The sequence below is a fragment of the Microchirus variegatus genome, assembly GCF_963457635.1.
Source record: "Microchirus variegatus genome assembly, chromosome: 10".
NCBI lineage: Eukaryota > Metazoa > Chordata > Actinopteri > Pleuronectiformes > Soleidae > Microchirus > Microchirus variegatus.
The window spans coordinates 13289320-13308843 of NC_139811.1; the positions used below are offsets into that span (position 1 = coordinate 13289320).

The window sequence follows — 19524 nt, forward strand, 5'->3', positions numbered from 1 at the left end:
TTTTAAACTAGGACTTTTGCAGCTTAAAGTGATATTTCAGATCTTTTTAAGGGTTTGTATGAGGTATGTTCCCTAATGTCGTAAATACAGTTGATTGACTATATTCAAGTACCTCATACATGCCCGTGCAAAGTCAAAACATAAAATTCATAGGTGTTGTTTAGCAGAGAATAAAATACCTGTAGGCAGGCTGGCTGTGGAGTTAGTGGCGCAGGAGTGTATGGCTACAGCTGCAGCAGGTTCAGTAGTGTAGGGACGTCCTGTGGTGGTGAGAAGCAGACTTCCAGAAGGCAGAGCCTGACCTCTCTTCAACAGCTGCTTGTGCTCCTGCTGGCGGAAGCGAGGGGGCACCTCTCGGGATGGGTAGCGCTGCTGAAGCAGAGTCTGGGGCTGCTGCGTTGTCTGCTGCTGACCTCCGGAGGGAGCACGCTTGCCATTGCCACTGCTTGGGGCTACAGAGGGGGCGGCACTGAGGCTGATAGGGGGAAGAGGAGGGGCGGGGTTGAGCTTGGCAGAATCTGGCACTGTGGAAGGGGAAGGATGGAGGGGTAGCAGGGATGGAGGATGGGGGTACACAAGCATTAGGCAAAAATAATTACGGACAAGTTATTGATTAAGTGTATTGGCAAAAAGAACTATGATTCCTCAAATACGGCATCGGAACCAATCAGAGATTGAAACGGGTCATATTTTAATATGATGCCTTGTTTTTATTCCCTACAGTTCATGCTGTCCTCTCTTTTGAGACTCCTCTACCACTGGAGTGCAGTGCACTCATCAGCAGACACTCGGCAGTAAAACGATTGGATCGGGGGCCCAAAAAGTTGATTGGAACATGCCAAAAAAGAACCAGTGTATGATGCTTTTGATTACTGTATATTTGAACTTGTGTATTTTTAAATTGTTTGAAATATATTATTGGCACATAGAGTATACAAATAAGGCAATTAGAAGTATAGCTTTAGTCTTTTCTGGAAAGCTGCTGGAAGCCACTGCTTCTTTTCAAAGCCATGGTCACTTTTGGATGAGCGGAATAAGTCAAACGAGGCGATGGCTATAAATGCAGCAGATTCACAGGCTTGATTTTAGGCAGTGGTCAGTCTAAACACATGGCTGCTCTTTGGAGAAGCCAAGGACTGTAATAATCTCAGGGTGGTACTGTAGTAAACGTTTAGCCTTTTGGAAAGGCCAAAACACACAGCACTCAAATTCTGCTATGGTACATGGTCACGTGGTACATGGAGGGAAAGTATTGAAGAAGTCGAGTAGAAGACAAGGAATTTACCCTGCTTCATTACTGTGGACTAGGGCTGCACATATGGCTGGGTGATAAAACAATAACAATATATTCATGATGGAACTTTTCCTCAATATAAAAACAAGTTGCACTTGATTTATCTCCAATAGAACTCATTTCATCCCCGTTTTGACAGACAACCCGAAAAGCCAATGACAATAAGACAAAAGGTGCTTAGTTTGAACCATCACGAGGTTGATGCACACTGTGTAAGACAAGCAGGGGGAGGCACGTGTGGTTATGTATTCAGTGACCGCAGCCATGCTCACCAACATGCCAGAAGAGAGCAAGTTCAAAGACAAAATGATGACAGGAACTCCGAACCAAACCTCGAACAACAGCGTTACAGAAGAAGACACCTTCTTCACCTCCCCTGGAGAACACACAATGCAACGCCTTACAGTCTGAGTCAGTCAGTCTGCACAACAGCAGATCATCTCTTTCTACGACAAAACCGGAGTTTTCACTAACGCAATGGTTTACTTTGTTTCCAAAGACACGGTGCAATTAAGCATGGTCAAAAATAACAGACTGAAGCCGCTGATAAAAGTAATTGACCCTTGTTACCAAATGGAAGTATAATATTATCTGACAGTTCTGCGATCTGAACTGCGAAGTGTGTCATACTTTGCTTCCACGTCGGTAAATGGGATTCCCAGGAAAAAAACAAAAAAAACAATCAGGACCATTTTCCCCATTTCCCGGGAAATTTAATGAGGAGTAACAGGGAAAAATGATAATGATGAAAGATGAGATGCACTTCAGATGTGAACACTAATGAGATCTGTTCATGGTCGTCGTCGGTTGGAGAAGGAGTGGATGCACCCAGAGAGGGTGAGTTCATCAGTCTTTTTTTTTTAGAGATATGATAATGATAATCCATGTCTCTTTTTTTTATTTATTTTTTTATAATAATAATTTAGTGGGGCCACAGCAACTTCAGATTTGATCACCCAGATCTGGATACTGTGAAGAAGAGATGACAATTCTTTTTCTTTGAAAACAATGAAAAAAATTTAGAAGCCAAAGCTGTGAAGTGTCCTCAGGAGGGCAATAAACTATGGCAGAATGTGGAAGTGAAAGGTCAGAGGCCACCTCGAAGTCAAACATGATGATGAGAATGAGGTCACAGAGTGACTGCTGGGTGCATAATAGGGCACAAAGCACAATGGATAATCATCACAGTGCATTTCATTACGTAACAGCATAAGCTGGTGTCGGAGAATGTAAGCAGGATGCAAAAAAAATGTGTTTATAACCTACAGATGGTGTACACTAGGAACAGACCCAAACATCAGCTGATGAGACATAATGTGCATTGAGCCAAAATGGTATTTTAAGTTGTTGCTGGTCATAAATACAAGGCATGGAGGCAAAAAAAAATGAAACAGCAACAACTGAAAGAAAGAAAATCTTTGTGTGGCCCAAATGAGTTATAAAGAGCAGTGCTTCACTTCTGGCTCCCATCCCAAGTGTGTACAGTGAAGCAATGAATAACTTGCAGACTTGCGGCCAGCCCCGACACACTGAAAAACAAAGAGTTATGTAACGCTGAGGCCCACGCTCAGGGGAGAGGACAGGATGGTGTCATGGAACATACATTTGCACAGACAAGTAAATACTAACACACATGTTCACACACATATTACAGCTGGTGGTATTCTGTGTATGTAAATAAGTCTGTGGTGGGTTTGTTTAATGTAATGAATTCCCTCATTGCTGCAGCCTGAGTGGACCATTGACTGCACATCTGTCTCAGGGTCTTCCTCTCACTGCAGGAATCAGAAAGAAACTCTAGAGGTGGAGCTAACGTCTCAGTGGATTTCTCTACATCTGCTCCACTTCCTCTCTTTTGCTTCATCCATTCCCACCTTTTTCGCTACACTTTCCCTTTCTCCCACATGATCTACTCTGATTTACTATGACGCCCTGTCATTAGAGTATTTAGGGCAGCAGACGCACATCATGATTACTTGTCAAAGCTCCTGCTGATTTTAGTAGATGAGTTTCTCTGTAAAACAGGGAACTCTGTTTGTGCCACAATGTATAAAAATAGTTGTGGAGGTGATCGTTTTACAGTTGGGACTCTCCGATGTGTGACGTAGTTACTTCTGGAAGCTGGGGGAAGGGAACAGTCACAGTTTCCCTGTCAGCCAATCAGAGGGAAGAGACATAGAGAGAGAGAGGGAGGGAGAGTGGAAGAGGCTGCCAAATGCACCAGAGGAAGAGAAGGAGGTAGAGCAAGTCGAGTAGGACTGAGTGATATGGAGAAACATCTCATCATGATATACTTTTTTTTTATATTATTCAATATCGATATATATCACAACATAAATCAGCTTAGTAAATCATATGTTTTTATTTTATTTACACATGGACCATAGCTGATAAATTACCTGGCCCTAAGGAGCCAAAAAGAAGTGAATACCTCAGATAGTGGCAATGTTTATTAAAGCTTTTTAAGGAGGTGCTTTGCAAAAAAAAGTGAAATTGAGTAAAATGAGATCAGAGTCACTGTCTCTGAGAGCTTATTTGAAAAACACAACCCTCAGTGGAGCAGGAGCACAGGAAAATTCCCACTTCATCAAGGAACACATCAAAAATATGGCCTTGGGGCTATGTGTGCTTCACACAGAGGAAGATGTCCCATTTTCTACTTAAAAGGTGTCTTAATTTTCTGAGAGAAAATTTTATGCCATGCTTGCCTAGCTGTTTAAGATCTATAGGAGGTTGGAGGAGGTTGTCAGGAGAGATATTAGAAAGTTCAAGGTAGATAAAGAAGAAAGAAGCAGGTTGGGGAACATTGGCAGTGCTCCCCTTCAGTGTCTTTTCCTGGCAAAAGCAGAAAAACAAGGGCAATATGTCCTTGAAGATTAAGGGTGGAGGAGGCACACAGATCACAACTACTCGAACCCAATAGCAAAACATGTTTTTATAAATGAAATGGCCATTTAAAGAGGCATGCAACCTTCTAAATGTTCTTACTGGAGGTGCATGCCTTTTTTGTACCTCACCTTAAAAAAATAACACTCAGGTCAGTTAGTTTTGTGCTGGCACAGCTTTAAATGTTGACCTGAATAAAAGTGCAAAGGAGATGGATCAATGCCTATTCCATTGCTATTAGTGCAGTTGTACTCAACTTTTGTAGACAGGTCACTGTTGCTTAATATCCAGATGGATGATTTTCAGGGCTGCTTTCAGGCACTGGACTTGTGTGACGCAAATGTTTGTGTAAGTCATCTGGGAGATTCCCATAAGGTTCTCCTGCCAGCTCCCTCGTGTAATATACGGTCAATGTCCAAATGAGATATGAGAATACAGCAGGAGAAAAAAGCAGAATCTGTAGCAAGAGAATCGCCAAGTGTCCTGCATCCTGCACCCTGCACCCTCAAGCCAGGTGCCACTCCCTAGCCTGGATCCTGGATACATCTCACGCACACAACCTCCCGCAGTGTGCATGTCAAATGGCAAACTCTAGAGAATGTCTTGAGACAAACGTTGCCCAGAGTTCATGTCTGACAATGGCTTTGGTTAATAGTTTCGATTGGTTTATTAGTGTATTATTAAAATGATCAAAACTCTAGTCTTTTAATCTATGCATATACATTTCTGTTTTATTCTCCAAGACGCGAACCATTTCACTCCATTTCAAGTGTACAATTTCAAGCTGCCAAACTCTCAAAGCAACGCGCATAACTCTGACTTTAGTAAAACCAGAAACCTGGAAGTTACTAGATCGGTATCAGATGTCTAATAAAACAGGCAGAAGAAACCAACAGTACCAACAACATGTGAGCTAGAAAGGGAGACGCGTCTGAAGCGTTCTACATCTTCTTTCCTCCTCTGGGCTTTAAAACGTGAGCAGTGCACCACAAAAGAAAGAAGATTAAAGGGATTAATTACAAGTGAATAAATATGACACTGTAGTTAAGAGGAAAAACCGCCCCGAGCTGCATCACATGCAACGCATTGTAATGTGATTTGCACGTGTAAATGAAAACTTGGCTATGTAGATGGAGCAACAAACGCCTGAAAGGTATATAATGCACCTACAATACAACACCAATTTGACAAGCAACCTGCAGACATGTTCCTGTCAAAGCTGGCCTTTGAACTGGATGACGAGGGCTGCTTTCCACAGATAGACTAAGGACAGACAGACAGCTGCAGCACGACCAGATTCCACCATCTGCCACGATCAGTGATCCAAATTCAATGGGTAAGCAATAAAATGATTATTTCTTGAGAAATGTTGTTGCTTAACTCCTGTTCAATCCTGGTAGCCTATGCTGGACAGGTCACGATGTGTTCATAACATACAACAAACTTTTCTGAGTGAGTCTTAATTTTGGACATGTGTGATTAAGCACAATTGTTTATCAGCACATGAGTTGTATATCGGTGCATCCTCCCCATCACAGCTCACATTAACAACCAGACATAGCACACTAAATCACAACTCAGCTGAGAGAAAAGCAGAAATAGACACTGTACCCTGAATAGACCAGGTCAGTTGTGTTAATAATCATTGAAAAATACTGAGCTGACTATACATTTACTGGCAATAGGCGCAGGTGGATAATTTATAAGGCAACCCTCCACAACATCACAATCAAGCATCCCTTACCTCTGTTGCTCTTTAAAATGTAGTTAATCATCACTGCTGCTGCATCCATTTAAACTGTGCTCAGTGGGATACGACATGTAAAAGAGGCAGCGTTGATGACAAGAAGCACACTGGTGTAAACACCCCCCTGATCGCGCCGCAATTTATGACTCTCCAACACAAGGCGCTATGCGTAATTAAGGGAATGTGAAATGGTAAATTAATCTTTTAAGAAATTACTGCCGAAACACTACTCTATAATAATGTTATCTTTTATTACACAATGTAAATGTGTGCCTTGATGTGCAAGTATGTTGCCCCCGTCTTTGATGAGCATAAAATGCACAGCACGAACACAAAATGCAATAGGTCATTAACCCTTCGACATTAACTCAAGTGCAAATACTTGATGGTAGAAGGCCTGGGTTGTGAGACTGACAGAGGCTAATGCCTCACACTACTAATTTGTATAATCTGGAATGTGGTGCTTTCCTGGGGAGGGTTGGTCAGAATTAAATAATCACAGTTGTGAGATTGCATCTTGTATGGCAAACCCACACAATGTGAAATGACAATTATATATTATCCAGCAGTCCACTGATAAACCTGGAAAAATGTTAAAAGGCTTTTCCGTGACCGTAGATATCTGAGCAAGTAAGAAGCTTATGGGATTTAATGTTATGGCAGCGTGGGGGGTGTTAACTTATTCATTTCAGATCTACCACACTCGTGGTTACAGTGTTTCTGAAGAGCTGGAAATTAGCAGAATTAAAGAGTTCTTGCTAAATATTTAAACACCAAATACAGCATAATGCAATATGATATCTGTTTCAGGATTGTACCGGCTAAAAAAAGAATGGATTAATTGTGCAGAGGGTTATTTATTCAAATTATTTCTGAACGATATACAATATGTTCGATTGATCGGATTCATAATCATTAATCCATAAAAACTGTAGATAATTGGTATTTGGACTACAGTTAATATTTAACAGAATAAAAATGTCACCATGTATGACATTTTTGCCAACAGCAGGTGAACATTTGTTATATGAATGAATGAATGAATGAAATAATAAATAAAGAAATTAATTAATTAATAAAATAAGTAAATGAATGAATGAATGAATTAATTAATCAATTAAAAATGTTTTTTTTCATAGGTACGATACCTTGTCTTCACTTTCTTAGGATTGAACCAGTAAAACTAGTCTGTTTTATGCAAATAAACCAAGTCATACAAGCATAATGGAGAGAGGTTACACCGCTTGGGCTGCAAGCACTTCACAGTGCTTTATGTGTTTATTTATGTGGCGTCACAAACAGAAACAAAGAGAGAAAACAAATTAAGTGAATTATTGGTTGACTATGCTGTTCATTTCGTCACTAATAATGACCAAATAAATTAGGTTTCTTTTACGATACCATTACAAGGGTACAAATACTGAGCAGTCTTTGTTTCTGAATCCTTTTCATTCAAATGCTATATAACCTCTATATTCACTGAGATCACTTACGGAGCTACTTCTTGAACCATTCGTGATCCGCAAATTGATTTATTCTAACAGTAGTTGAGGTTTTGAAATAATGCAATGTTTAAATCATACATCTACTGTCATGAAATCTGTGGTTGGTCTGTTTTGCCTTCAAACCACAAATGAACCACACCAGAATTAGCTTGGAGGAAAACCGAGACCCTCCTTTTGAAGGCGGTCTCGGTTCAGAAAATGGCTTTCACACCAACCCAAACACACTCCACTAAATATATCAACCATGTTTGCATGCCTTACAAGTATTTGGGGATTTGGAGGTGACTGTGCTACATTTGCTGATGAAATTCACAACGTTGTCAGTGTGGCCTAGTGCAGCAGAAGGATTAGTCTGTGTGGTATTTGTGAGAAGTTAGGTGACATAATGTGTGTTTTCAGAGGCACAAAATATTCAACAGGGGACTGGAGAGTGAGAGGGAGATATGTGTATGTGTGTCACAGAAAGAAGCCAGGAGAAATATCCTACAAAGGGCCCCCTCAGCTGTGCCGGCAAACAGAAAATTGCATTCTCGCAGCTTCACATGACTATGTGTCTGTTTCTTCTGCTATCTCATGTCCTATTCCAGCGTTGTAAAACCACCCAAAGGCAACCGCCTCCCTGAACACTGCACAAATATAACCACAGCAAATTCATCCCATCTCTTTCCTTACAGCCCACCTTCCTTCAGGTTTTTCCCTTTGCCCTCATTTCTCCTGTTGGTCCCAAGGTGGGATTCTCTGTTAGACCAGACAGGAGGTGGTGAAGTGTTACTATGGTGCTCAAGGTCTTCCAGAAAATCTCCTGTGTATGAATGACTGTTTATTCCGCCTCCATACTAGCCCTGTTCTCCTAATTAGTTCCAGGGGGTACTCTGCTTTAGCACTACAGACACTCTGCTTCCTTTAGTCGATTAGTGAATTAATGACACATTTTTGTTTGCTTTGGTCTTTTAAAGTCTTTTTTTTTTAATGGTCTTTCTTCAGAAGACTATCATTAGTGTAATATTATATATCACAATAACATTTAGGAATATAACTTCAGAGTTTCTTCTTTTATCGAACAGGTTTTTTATTAAAAGAAAAATATGCACATCTTTGGAGAAATTCTAATTATTTAATAATCCTCAAGTAAGACTTTACCTCTATTATTATCAATCGTGTTGGAAACTCTTTTTATCCACATTGAGCCAGCATTTTGGGAGGCCTTAAACACGATGACTGAAAAAAAAAAGGTCCAAGAGTGGGAAAATCTAAAAACCCACCCTTGCGTTTTTGTGTATACAACTAATATGCTACTTTGGGAAAATGGTGAGGTCATAGCCACACCACTCTCTCTCTCTCTCATGTTCTTGTATTCACTGTCGCTATCTTTGTCATCATCCTCTTGTGTTTGGAGATTGTTTGGTATTTCCTTAGTCCCCCTGGCTTGGTTCATTCTGTCTCTAATTCTGTGATAGTTCGAATAAAGCTTTATTTAAAGAGGTCTGTACACAGCATGCATGCTTCATGCACAAGCCCAGCATCCCTAGGGTTAGGGTGTATTTCTCAAGCTGAATTACAGTGCCATGTACAGGCCTGGCATATGCACTACAGCATTTAGAGTCATTTTGAGGGGTTTTGTGTGGGTAAACACGGAATTGTTTAAAAAAAATTGAAAACGATTAAATAGGGCAAGCTCCATGTAGATGAGGCCTAAAAAGTCAAAAAAGTAATTTAAGGGAGAGGTGATCACAGTGAATTAAGGTCATAAGCAGCAGTCAAGACAAAATTGTGTACAACCACAGCCTGGTTTGAAGATAGGGAGAAAAGATGTTGTATTGAGGTCAATTTGTGGGGGCAGCAAAACAACACCAAGTAAATAAGAGACAAAGAGAAAACTAACAAAGCTAACACAAACTAACCCAAATCATATTCCTAAGTGCAGCAAACTGTGACGGACCAAGGGTGACGCAGAGGAGGAGAATAAAGGATAAGAGGGGAACCTCAGTCACTACAGCAGTGTTTCCCACAGAGCAGCCAGCAATTTGTGGCAGAGGAGGGCGATCCCCTCCACCGCCACAAATTGGCAGGCACTGTTGATTCTGTGACAGCCCACCACAAATTGGTCAATGTATGGGAAACCCTGCTACAGACTCATTAAGTCTTTCTTCAGGGACAGAGTGGGAGGTCAAGGCACTGAACCTTGGTGACAGATTTCACAGTTGTTCACAGCCTGACTTACTACAAAAAAACACTCATTTGTAATCAGTGGCCCACCCTTCTGAGCACAAAGCAGTCTGTCGATGTTGACCAGGAGTTCTAATCAGATCAACCCTGCCTGTCCTTTGAAAGTCAGTAAGTCCCTCTCCCATCTGCCCTCTTATCCTAAACAAGAGGATCTGCTCCTGCCTTCTAGGCTAACTTACTGTCCGTCACTGCTTTCCACCCTGTCTCTGCACAGCACACCCTTTCCAACACAAGCCAACTTTAAGTTATGTTAAAGTTATAACCCTCATCCACTTTTGTTTGATTGGTGTTTATTTCATTGTTTTCTTGTCTAGTGATATTCTCCCTCACCTTTACCCTCCTAGACACTGTATGCCTGAGGAGCCAATGGGGAGACCTGAGGAGCAGCAGCAAAATCCCCAAGCTCCTTATTAGTCTTGTATGGGCACCTGGCCTCCTTTCTGGCTCAGGTAGTGAGGACCACCTGGTTGCTGCTAATTTTCTCAATTAAAGTTGTTTGTATGCTTCAGATACAAATGGTACAGTCGTGTACAGCGGCTAAGCTGAGTCTCAGTGGCAAAAAAAAAAAAAAGGAATCCTGCAGAAACTTACTACAAAATCACCATCTGTTCTGTCTGAAATTATCATTATTAATAAAAGTTTAACATTACGCTGCATGGCAGGCAAACCTGCAGGCAAAAAACAGACTTAACGCAGAAATGGAATCAACTCACCTTTGGTTATCTCTTCTGTTGCCTGAAAAAAAGAGAAACAAATAAATACAGTACAGAAGCAGAGAATAATAAAATCATGCAATATGCATATCATACATGTATTTCAGTTAATAATATGAAAGCATTCATGTTCATTACCAATAGATATTTAGTTTTGTTTTCCTCTTGTGAAGCTCTTTGAGTTGCATTGCTTTGTATTAATCAACTCTGTCTGACTGATAATGCACAATGGAGTAAAACAAATATATATATTTTTCAGAGAATAAAATCGATTAAAAAAAAAATTATTAATTAAACATTTCTCCCTTAGGATACACATACATCATTTTAGCAGCACTGACAAGGTCCAAGGACCAAACCTGGAAAGCTAACAATGAAAAGACCCACTGCAGAGAACAGTGTGAAGATGATGGAAGTGGTGGGATGTATGGTTAAGAAGAGCACACCTTCCTTAAGTTCTGGTTAGGTCTGAATGATTTGGGGGGGGATCTGCTATATAATGAGAACGCAATTTGCCTTGCAATATAATTTATAAGTCAAGCTTCACTTCAGTAGTCACGGTGTAAATTTACAGCAGCACATGAGTGTGCACCACATACAGGACTTCCACATTTTGTTTGTGGCAACTAAAATATTACTGCTGCTACTGTAATGTCATGAGGTTGCAACTACATAACACTGCAGAAGGCTTTTCATTTTAAACAACAGATACAAGACATGGGTGAGGAAGAGAGAGAGTGTAAAACAAGCAAAAATAGAGAGGAAATTAAACTTTCCAAGCCAGCTTAGTAACACTGGCATATCATACATCGATACCTGTCATCAGGCATGCACATGTTCTGTGAATGGGATTAAAAGTAAGTTCACACGAACAAGCACCTAAATGGAAAGAATGTAGTAATAGTACAAAATAAGTGTATTTTCAAGTGATATGTTACGTATTTTACCTTTTTCTGAGCGGCTTCTTTCTTTTTCTTTTCTTCTGGCTTTTTCTTTTTCTTATCTTCCATCAAATGGTTCTCTTCTCGTGTGTTGCTTCTTTTCACAGCTGAATTCAAATGAAAGGGAAAAAGACAAATAATGAACGTTGGTTTTCTTGTTTCCAAAAGCCAGCTTATGACAAATATGGTGTGTGTCAGCAGGTGAACACCTGCAGAATCTTTACATTCAGTTTGCTGCATTGTTTTGCTGTTGTTCCCCAAGGTTTAAAGTCTATATTGTCAGTGAAGTGACCGCTGTTGTTGCAGACAAAATCACATGTGTGAACATAATGCAACCACCAGACAAAAGAATGTGTGTTTTTTGCATATTTCTTGTGAACCGGTGACATCTGGAATTGTGTGCAAGCGTGTGCTTTTGTTTGGTGGTTGGTGGGGTTGGTTCTGAGAACCATTAATGAAGCTTTGCAGGTCGAGTATAGATGTGACCGATGAGACAACGCCCCCATTCTTTAGTCTCCACAACCAGCCAGGGCAACACATTTTAACATAACTGATGCAGCGGCAGCAGAACACATAAAAACTTGAATATTTGATGATAGTTTCTCTTTCTGTTCCCAAGGACAAAAAAGTGTTTTTGCAAAATATTACAGATGCCACTGTGAAATTGACCTTTATCAAATGAATGTTGAGGAATGGTGGTACCCATCTGATGACCCTGTATTCAGACAACCAAGTGGCACCAAAGCAGGAGCACCAAGCAATAAATATCAGCACATAATAACATCTACCTGTATGTAACAGTTTAGATATGAAATGTCACCACTTTCATTAGTGTATCCCTTTGGACATTTGTTGTAGATGTGACCCAGTCATACGAATCAATACGTTTTGGCCAAATGTATCACAGTTAATTGACCTGAAATTCCCTCGTTTCACCCAAGACACTGTAGATCAGGGGTGTCAAACTCATTTTCATTGAGGGACACATCAGCATAATGGTTACCCTCAAAGGGCCAGATGTAACTGTCATACAGAATAAATGTAACTAAATGTAACCAAATATAATGTAAACTAAAGGTAACTACTCTGTAACATATTTGCTAAATAACTTTCTGTATTTATTACTTATTCAAGTTACAAATATGACGCATTATAGATGTAACCTGGTCCGTGATGGTGTTTCTTAACAAATTAACAGTTTTAAAAGTGTGTATCTGGTCGGGGCAGACCTGCTCACACACCTTCAGCATGCACTGCTTCAAAAACGCACCCTCAGAAAAAGACTTTGAAGCGCGGGTGATTTCTTCAGCTACAATAAAGCTAGCTTTCACTGCCACATTTGAGTTTTTGGTGGTATTTCTGAACACATTATGCTGCGATCGCAGTCTCAATCTCAATCTCACTCGTGATGCATATACAATGATACACTGTGATTATTAAGTGTTACTACTACAGACACACACAGACTGACAATGCACCATTGTTTCAAGTGCGTAGTTGGTGCACATCAATCCTAATCCTCTACAGAGGAAAATCAAATCAAGAATAAATAAAGAATAAAAACTTGATTTTAAGAAACCATCATCGGCAGACAAAAGAGGTTTGTGCCACTGCCGGGCAACAGGCCATCACCGAGGCTCTAATGAGCAGTCAGGAGGAGACAGACCCTTAAGCAATCAGTTAGGTTGTGGCGGTTCAATAACGGAATTGTGAAACTAAAGGAAGAACTTGAACAAGGAAGCAACAAGTGTTTAAGTAAGAATCCAAGCTTCCAATTGTGCAGCCCAGCCAGTTCTTTGGCCCATGTTTTGACAGCATGGATACGAACAGAGGATTCAATTGTAAAATCTCTTTCTGGAAGCTTTTTCCTTTACCACTAGACATAAAGCAAAATTGTAAATTACATTTTCCTGAAGACAATTACTGAGCTAAAAAAATAGCTAAGTGGACTTGATTAAGTGGTTGTGACTTAAGTTGTACAACTTGTTACTTATGAGGTGTGACTGGTTGAACATTTAAAAGGATATTTACCATACTGATCATGCTTATTGATTTAGACGACAACAATGTTACCACAGTCTCCATCATGCTAAGATGAGGTGATGACGTGGCAAGCCAACAGGTGACATAAGGTCATCATGTGGGAACATCCCATTCACGTCCCAGACCATCTGTTCTTTATATCATCCATACTACTATCACATGTGCAGACATTATAACCAATCCAGTTACTGTGCACATTATGCTATAAGTAAAAGTCCACCTTTACGTAATTGCAAATGACCAATGAAGCACACTGTGAAATAAACGATGAAAAATAAATTTAAAAAAAAGAAAAAAAAAATAGGAGCCACACGGTAGAGTGTCTGTCACTCGGTCAAGGGACAACGGAGACGGCAAGGGCTGTGATTGGTCCGAGCTAACGCTGCTCTGTGCCGGCCATTGAGCGTCCAGAGAGGCAGAGCTGATCAAAGCCGTCAACGTCGCTGCCAAACTATAGATATGTAATTTCTTAATACACACACCACATGTTTAGACTCGAGGTGGCTAATTTCTCGCCTCAAATTATCTTAAAACTGCGTTCACACAACAACAGTCTTTCTCTCTCGGACGCCATTGCTCACTGTAGTCAAAAGCACAACAACCTTGCGTAGCGACCCCTACTGATTGGGCAGAAAATTGCAGTGTGTATCCATCACCACGACAGAGAAGTATGAAGGCTCGAGGGGTCTCCGTGGTTACGCAGTCGGATAACGCATTATGCAGTCAGAGAAGTACAATGTGGCCTTTACAGTAAGAGGATTGCCAATTTGCATCCTGGTTCAGGCCTTTCTGCGTGGAGTTTGCACATCCTCCCTGTGTGTGGGTGTTCTCTCACAGTGCAAAAACATGCAGAGGTTAAATGGACACCATGGGTGTGAATGTGAGAGTGAATGGTTTGTTGGCCCTGCAATGGACTGGTGATCAGTCCAGGGTGTACTCCACATTCCACCCCATGTCAGCTAGGATTGCCTCCAGCAGCCTGGCTACCCTCATGCGGAGGATGAAGCAGTAGACATGAATGAATAAAACATGTACCTAAAATGTTTCAAATGCTCTTGGTCTCCATCTTCTTCTCTATCCACTCTCTTTACATGTGTTTTGTTTGTAATCTGCTGAACTTGTTTCTGTACACGTGAAACCTACTGTTTATTTGTCCATCCTAGGAGACGGATCCCTCCTCTGTGGCTCTTCCTGAGGTTTCCCCTGTACAAGAGTTTTTGTAGAGTTTTTCCTCACTCAATGTGACGGTCTAGGGATAGAAGGTATCACTTGCTGTACGGACTGTAAAGCCCTTTGTGGCAATCTGCATTTGTTGATGTGATGTTGGGCTATATTTAAATAAAATATAATTGATTTGAATAAATGACTGGACAATGAGTCAATAACAATATATTCAATCAATAGAATTAAGTTTGTCGACATATCTTGATATTGACATGGTTACACACTGTGGAAACACATTTAATTTATCAGTATTTTCCCCCCGATTTGTGTTTGTTCATTTCAGTCAATAAAGAAGTTTAAAAGACTAATTTGGTGGTTTTAGTAAATCTAGTCCTACTTCAATGATACTTTTTTTTTTTTTTTTTTTTTTACAAAATCCCAAAAATGGAACTTATTACCACAAAGTATGAACAGTTACAAATAATCCAAATAATGTTAATAGTGTTGCCCGTGCAGCACAGGCCTTTAGTATAAGCCGAGCTGATGATTTCAGCCGCACTCCACACCTGATGGCACAAAAGAGCAGCAATGAAAAGCAGCTTCAAAATAAAATGAGACTGTAATTCAAACTGTCAGCCTGTGGTCAGGTTGCTTGAATTTGCTTTGACACAAAAAACTCCTTGCCACTCTACACCTATCTACCCGTTTTTTAATCTTCAAAAGCCTGATACGGAGCCTTGAGCAGCAGCTGCCAGTCTAAATATAACGGGTGCTGCTCCTTTCAGAGGAATCACTGGGCTTGTGCTATTGAGAGTCAGAGGCTAAGAGAGATGCTCCAGTTAATGTGATCTGATGTTGACCTTCAACCTGACATCACATCAAAATGATTTCTCTTTAAAACATTTGGTCAGATGTGAATGCCTTGGGATCAGCATGCTGAGAGCTGCCCACGTACTGCTGCACCTCTGGTAATATAATGGAACAGAACATGCAATCGTTTTAAACGGCTATTTAATAATAAAAGACTCATGCTTACAATATCAAAGATATTTTAATTTTTTATTTTGAGGAGCACCAATAGCAAATTTAACTGAGAACTTTAATTCAATTCTAATAAATAGCAGAATTGGAAAAACAGCCAACATCAATGTTTTTTTTATTTGATGTGTCCTCGACTAGCTACATCACAAAAACCCGTTTGCAGTAGGGAAACATGGCGAATGTTGACATGAAAGATGCACCAATGACCAGTGAGCTCAGTGGTGTTGTGGAATTACACCATCCTGTTAGAACAACACGATTAGAGCTTGGTGTCCCTCTTAAATCCAGACACTCACTCACTTCACAAAGGAAGGTATAAAAAGCAAAAAGTCAGAGCAGAGGAAAGGGAAAGGGGACCTGTCACAGGCACAGGTACTGCTGTGGGCATGTAAATGCCTCTAAATGAAGCACTGAGGATGAGGGTGCTAGAATTAAAGGGGTTGGTTTCTGTGTTTGTGTGAGAGATGGGGGAAGGGGTGCTAGACGGCAGTCGCTGGGCACAGAGCCAGGAATGCCACTGCAAGCCAAACAAGAGCGCAGCAAGCCCTTGGGAGAACGCTTGCTCGCAACCACAGTAGCAGCCGCCAGAGCTATGGTAGGATGTGCAGCCCCCTCTTCACGTCTGCACAATCGCATGTTTGGGCTACATGATTTTTTTTTTTAAATAGCTCTGAAGAACATCTGCTAGGGCTACAGTGCAGGAAAAAGCATGAGGCCAAGCAGTCACTGCCATCTTTAAATGTGTGTGAGTTTTTAAAAACTGCTTGGTAAGCACCGACTGTCCATGTGCCGTGCAAAGAGGATTGCAGTCTCTTAACTATCTGAGGCTATTCTCGTTAATGCTTCCTGACCCAGGCTAATAACAAAGAAAACAGAAACCAACACTATGTCATTCTACTGTGCACTAAACATGCCCTAAAATAACTTGTATGTCCACACATCAATAGTGCTGACTCCAATCCCAGAGTCAGTTGTCAGCTGGAAAAGTAATGAGAGAAATTCAAATAGTTGTTTGACAACATAGTAGTTCATCCCCTACTACCTACAATCATACACAGTTGCTGCACTATTTCCAAATAAATTCCCCCCCCCCCCCCCAAAAACAAGGGTGACTAAAAATGTGTAAGTGAAATATTTATCTAAAAAAATGTGTCAGGGGTTTGACACTTCCTCATCGACTGACAACTACCAGCATTGAAATGAATGGAAGTGAATGGAGCTAGTATAGAGTAGACCTGCTTTTAAACAAAACAGCAAAACCTTTCTTTTCACTGAGTGCAAGCTCATCACTTCCTCACTGAGGAGTCCAGCTAAGTATCTGATCAATGAAACCAAACAACACGCCAAATCAACCAACACAATCTGGCAAAATGCCCCCTGGTCCCCTGGTCCAGCAGTACATAAAAGGCCACTGAGAGTTTTTTAGTGAAAAAGGGGCTGCGACCTAAGCTGTATAGTAATCTCAGTATTTAGTGGCATGTTTTTGTTATCAAGCCCCCTTTGGCGCCTCTTTACACACTGCCTCTTTCAGCGGCATGGGTGCTGACTGGGGCCCCTGACCTAGCAGGGACAGAGAAAAAAAACTAACCCCCTTCCCTCAACCGCCACTGCTGCTTCATCCCCTGCCAAGCCAGGGCCCAATTTAGGGACTCCAACACATCAGTAAAACCAGCAGGCCTAAAAGCTTACGTCAGTCAGGCCTCCACATGCATCAGGGAGCTGGCATTCCCAGTCTACACACACTGCCCTCTCCATGAAGACTGTGTTTGTCACTGCAGGATGTCAAGCTGCAACAAGGCAGTGATGGCTGTCACCATGGTGGCACAGGAAGCAACAAAACATTAGTGACTGGCTTTAATGTGTGTGCACTTTTAACTTCAGAAAATCACAAACCCTAGAAAATGACAAAGTAACTTGGATACACACTGATTATGAGCAGTGCAACTTATGATCAATTAAACTGTTATTTCCTTGACCAATTTATCAGTTGTTTGGTCAATAGCATGCAAATATTGTTTCCAAAACCCTAAAATCTTCAAACAATCAAAACAGTGTTTGACGGTCAAAGACACCAGAACATTACATTAAAAATGCTGCATTAGAAACACTTTAAGCGCTGACTAACAATTTAGTAACCGAGTGACAATCGATTAATCGCTCCAGTCAGGTTTTAGTATGAAGCATATTTGTAATTTAAGCACAGAAAATAAGTCACTTTGCAAACATTTTGTGTGAAAGTTAAGGACAGAAGCAACCAAACTAACAGAGGAGTTGAGCAAATGAACAGTTGAATGGATAACGATGCAAAAGACAACAGGACAGGACGCGTCATGAGTGCCTTGGTTCATTCAAATTCAGCCTGGTCCTGCGTTTACTGCCCGTCTGGTGATGCATGTTAGGTCCAAGCTGCTCGCACCAACCCCAATGCATGCTAAGCTACGACAAATAACGACAAACCCAACGAGCAATGACACGGGGTGCCCTTGAATCATTTGCAGTGTGCAGCTAGCTCAAGCAACCGCTATCCAGAAAAACCTAGCAAACCCGCGCTAATGACAAAAAAACAGCGAGCACTATCGTCAACAACAACAAAAAATAACAACAGCAAAGCTGCGACTCTATCGGCGACAGCAGCAGTGGAACGTAGTCGTAAGCAGCGAAGACAACACTGATGTCAGAGAGAGCTGAAAATATGTTTGCTCCTTCTCCAGCAGCTGCCATTTTAAGCTCCAGAAAACGCCGCGTATTTCCAACAGCGTAAAGGGGACGAAGCGCTGCTGTGTCGCGCTACGAAGCCAAAGGGGGGGAAGAATAAATCCTACCATGAAGCGTTTAGCAAGAGCTCGTCAGCGGCGAAGCCTCTGCAGCCATTTTGTAGTAACTGACCGGAGCAGGAGCTCGAGACGGTTGAATCGGTGGTAACTGGGGGGAGGAGGGGGTGGAGCTTCACCTTGCCACGTGACCTTCAATAACAAAACAAACGCTCCCCTCCCCTCCTCTCCCCCCACCGCCCCAGTAATGCACGCACCCGCCCTCCCCTCCCCTTCCCCCCGCCCCGCGTTTCCATGACAACTGCAGCCCCTTCATCACTGCCCTCTGCACTGATGCGCTCGGACTAAAGCACACACAGACACACACACACACACACACACACACACAGACACACACGCGCTCCTGACCTCAGATTCACAACAAGGTAAACAACTGTACTCAGTAACAACCACAGAGTAAACGCATGTCACTGTGTGCACACTGAGCCTGTGTTGTGTTAGTACACCAACAGAGGGCACAGTTTCTAATGTGTTATACTGTACTGTAGGTTATTTTGACTGGTCTTAAAAGCAAAAGTTCTCTCGTGATAAACAAACAAATAAGGAGTATGGACGGCATTAAACAATCTTAAACTTTCTTCTCACTTGACAGGAACATAAGATGTGTAGAGACAATAATTAATCTAAAATCATATTTCGACACACATTTTGGCTGTATCGACTATAGCGCCCACGGTTGGTTGTTAGCACTCTTGCCTTTGCAGGAAGACCCGGGTTCCTGGGTTTGAGCCCCGTTTGGAACAATGGCCTTTCTGCAAGGAGTTTGCATGTTCTCCCTGTGTGTGCATGTTTTTTCTCCAGGTTCTCCAGCTTCCTCCCACAGTCCAAAAACATGCGATATGGGGATTAGGTGAATTGGTCACTCTATATTGACCTTAGGTGTGTGAGTGAATGGTTGTTTGTCTCTGTCTGTGGCCCTGTGATGGACTGTATGTGCCCACTGTATGGGGCCAATGTCAGCTGAGATAGGCACAGCAGGATGGGGGAGGAGGATAAAGCGGTAGATGATGGATGGATGGACTATAGCGCCTCCTGTGATTTGAAAATTGCAGTTTTTCGATAAAATTTCGATTAAGTGTTCAGCCCTAGTATGTCACGAGTAGTCATTATTGTGAGTTACTTCTTACGATGTC

General features: G+C 41.5%; 1 protein-coding gene across 1 annotated transcript in view; it reads right to left on the bottom strand.

The window, feature by feature from the left end:
* LOC310933487 (trinucleotide repeat-containing gene 6C protein-like) overlaps positions 1-18487 on the bottom strand; it is a 44997-nt gene extending 26510 nt beyond the window's left edge. The window contains 4 exon segments of the mRNA XM_083896991.1: positions 180-524; positions 10372-10393; positions 11319-11419; positions 18383-18487. Coding sequence (XP_083753117.1) covers positions 180-524; positions 10372-10393; positions 11319-11381 — 430 coding nt within the window. The 5' untranslated portion in view covers positions 11382-11419; positions 18383-18487.
* Positions 18488-19524: the final 1037 nt, after the last annotated feature.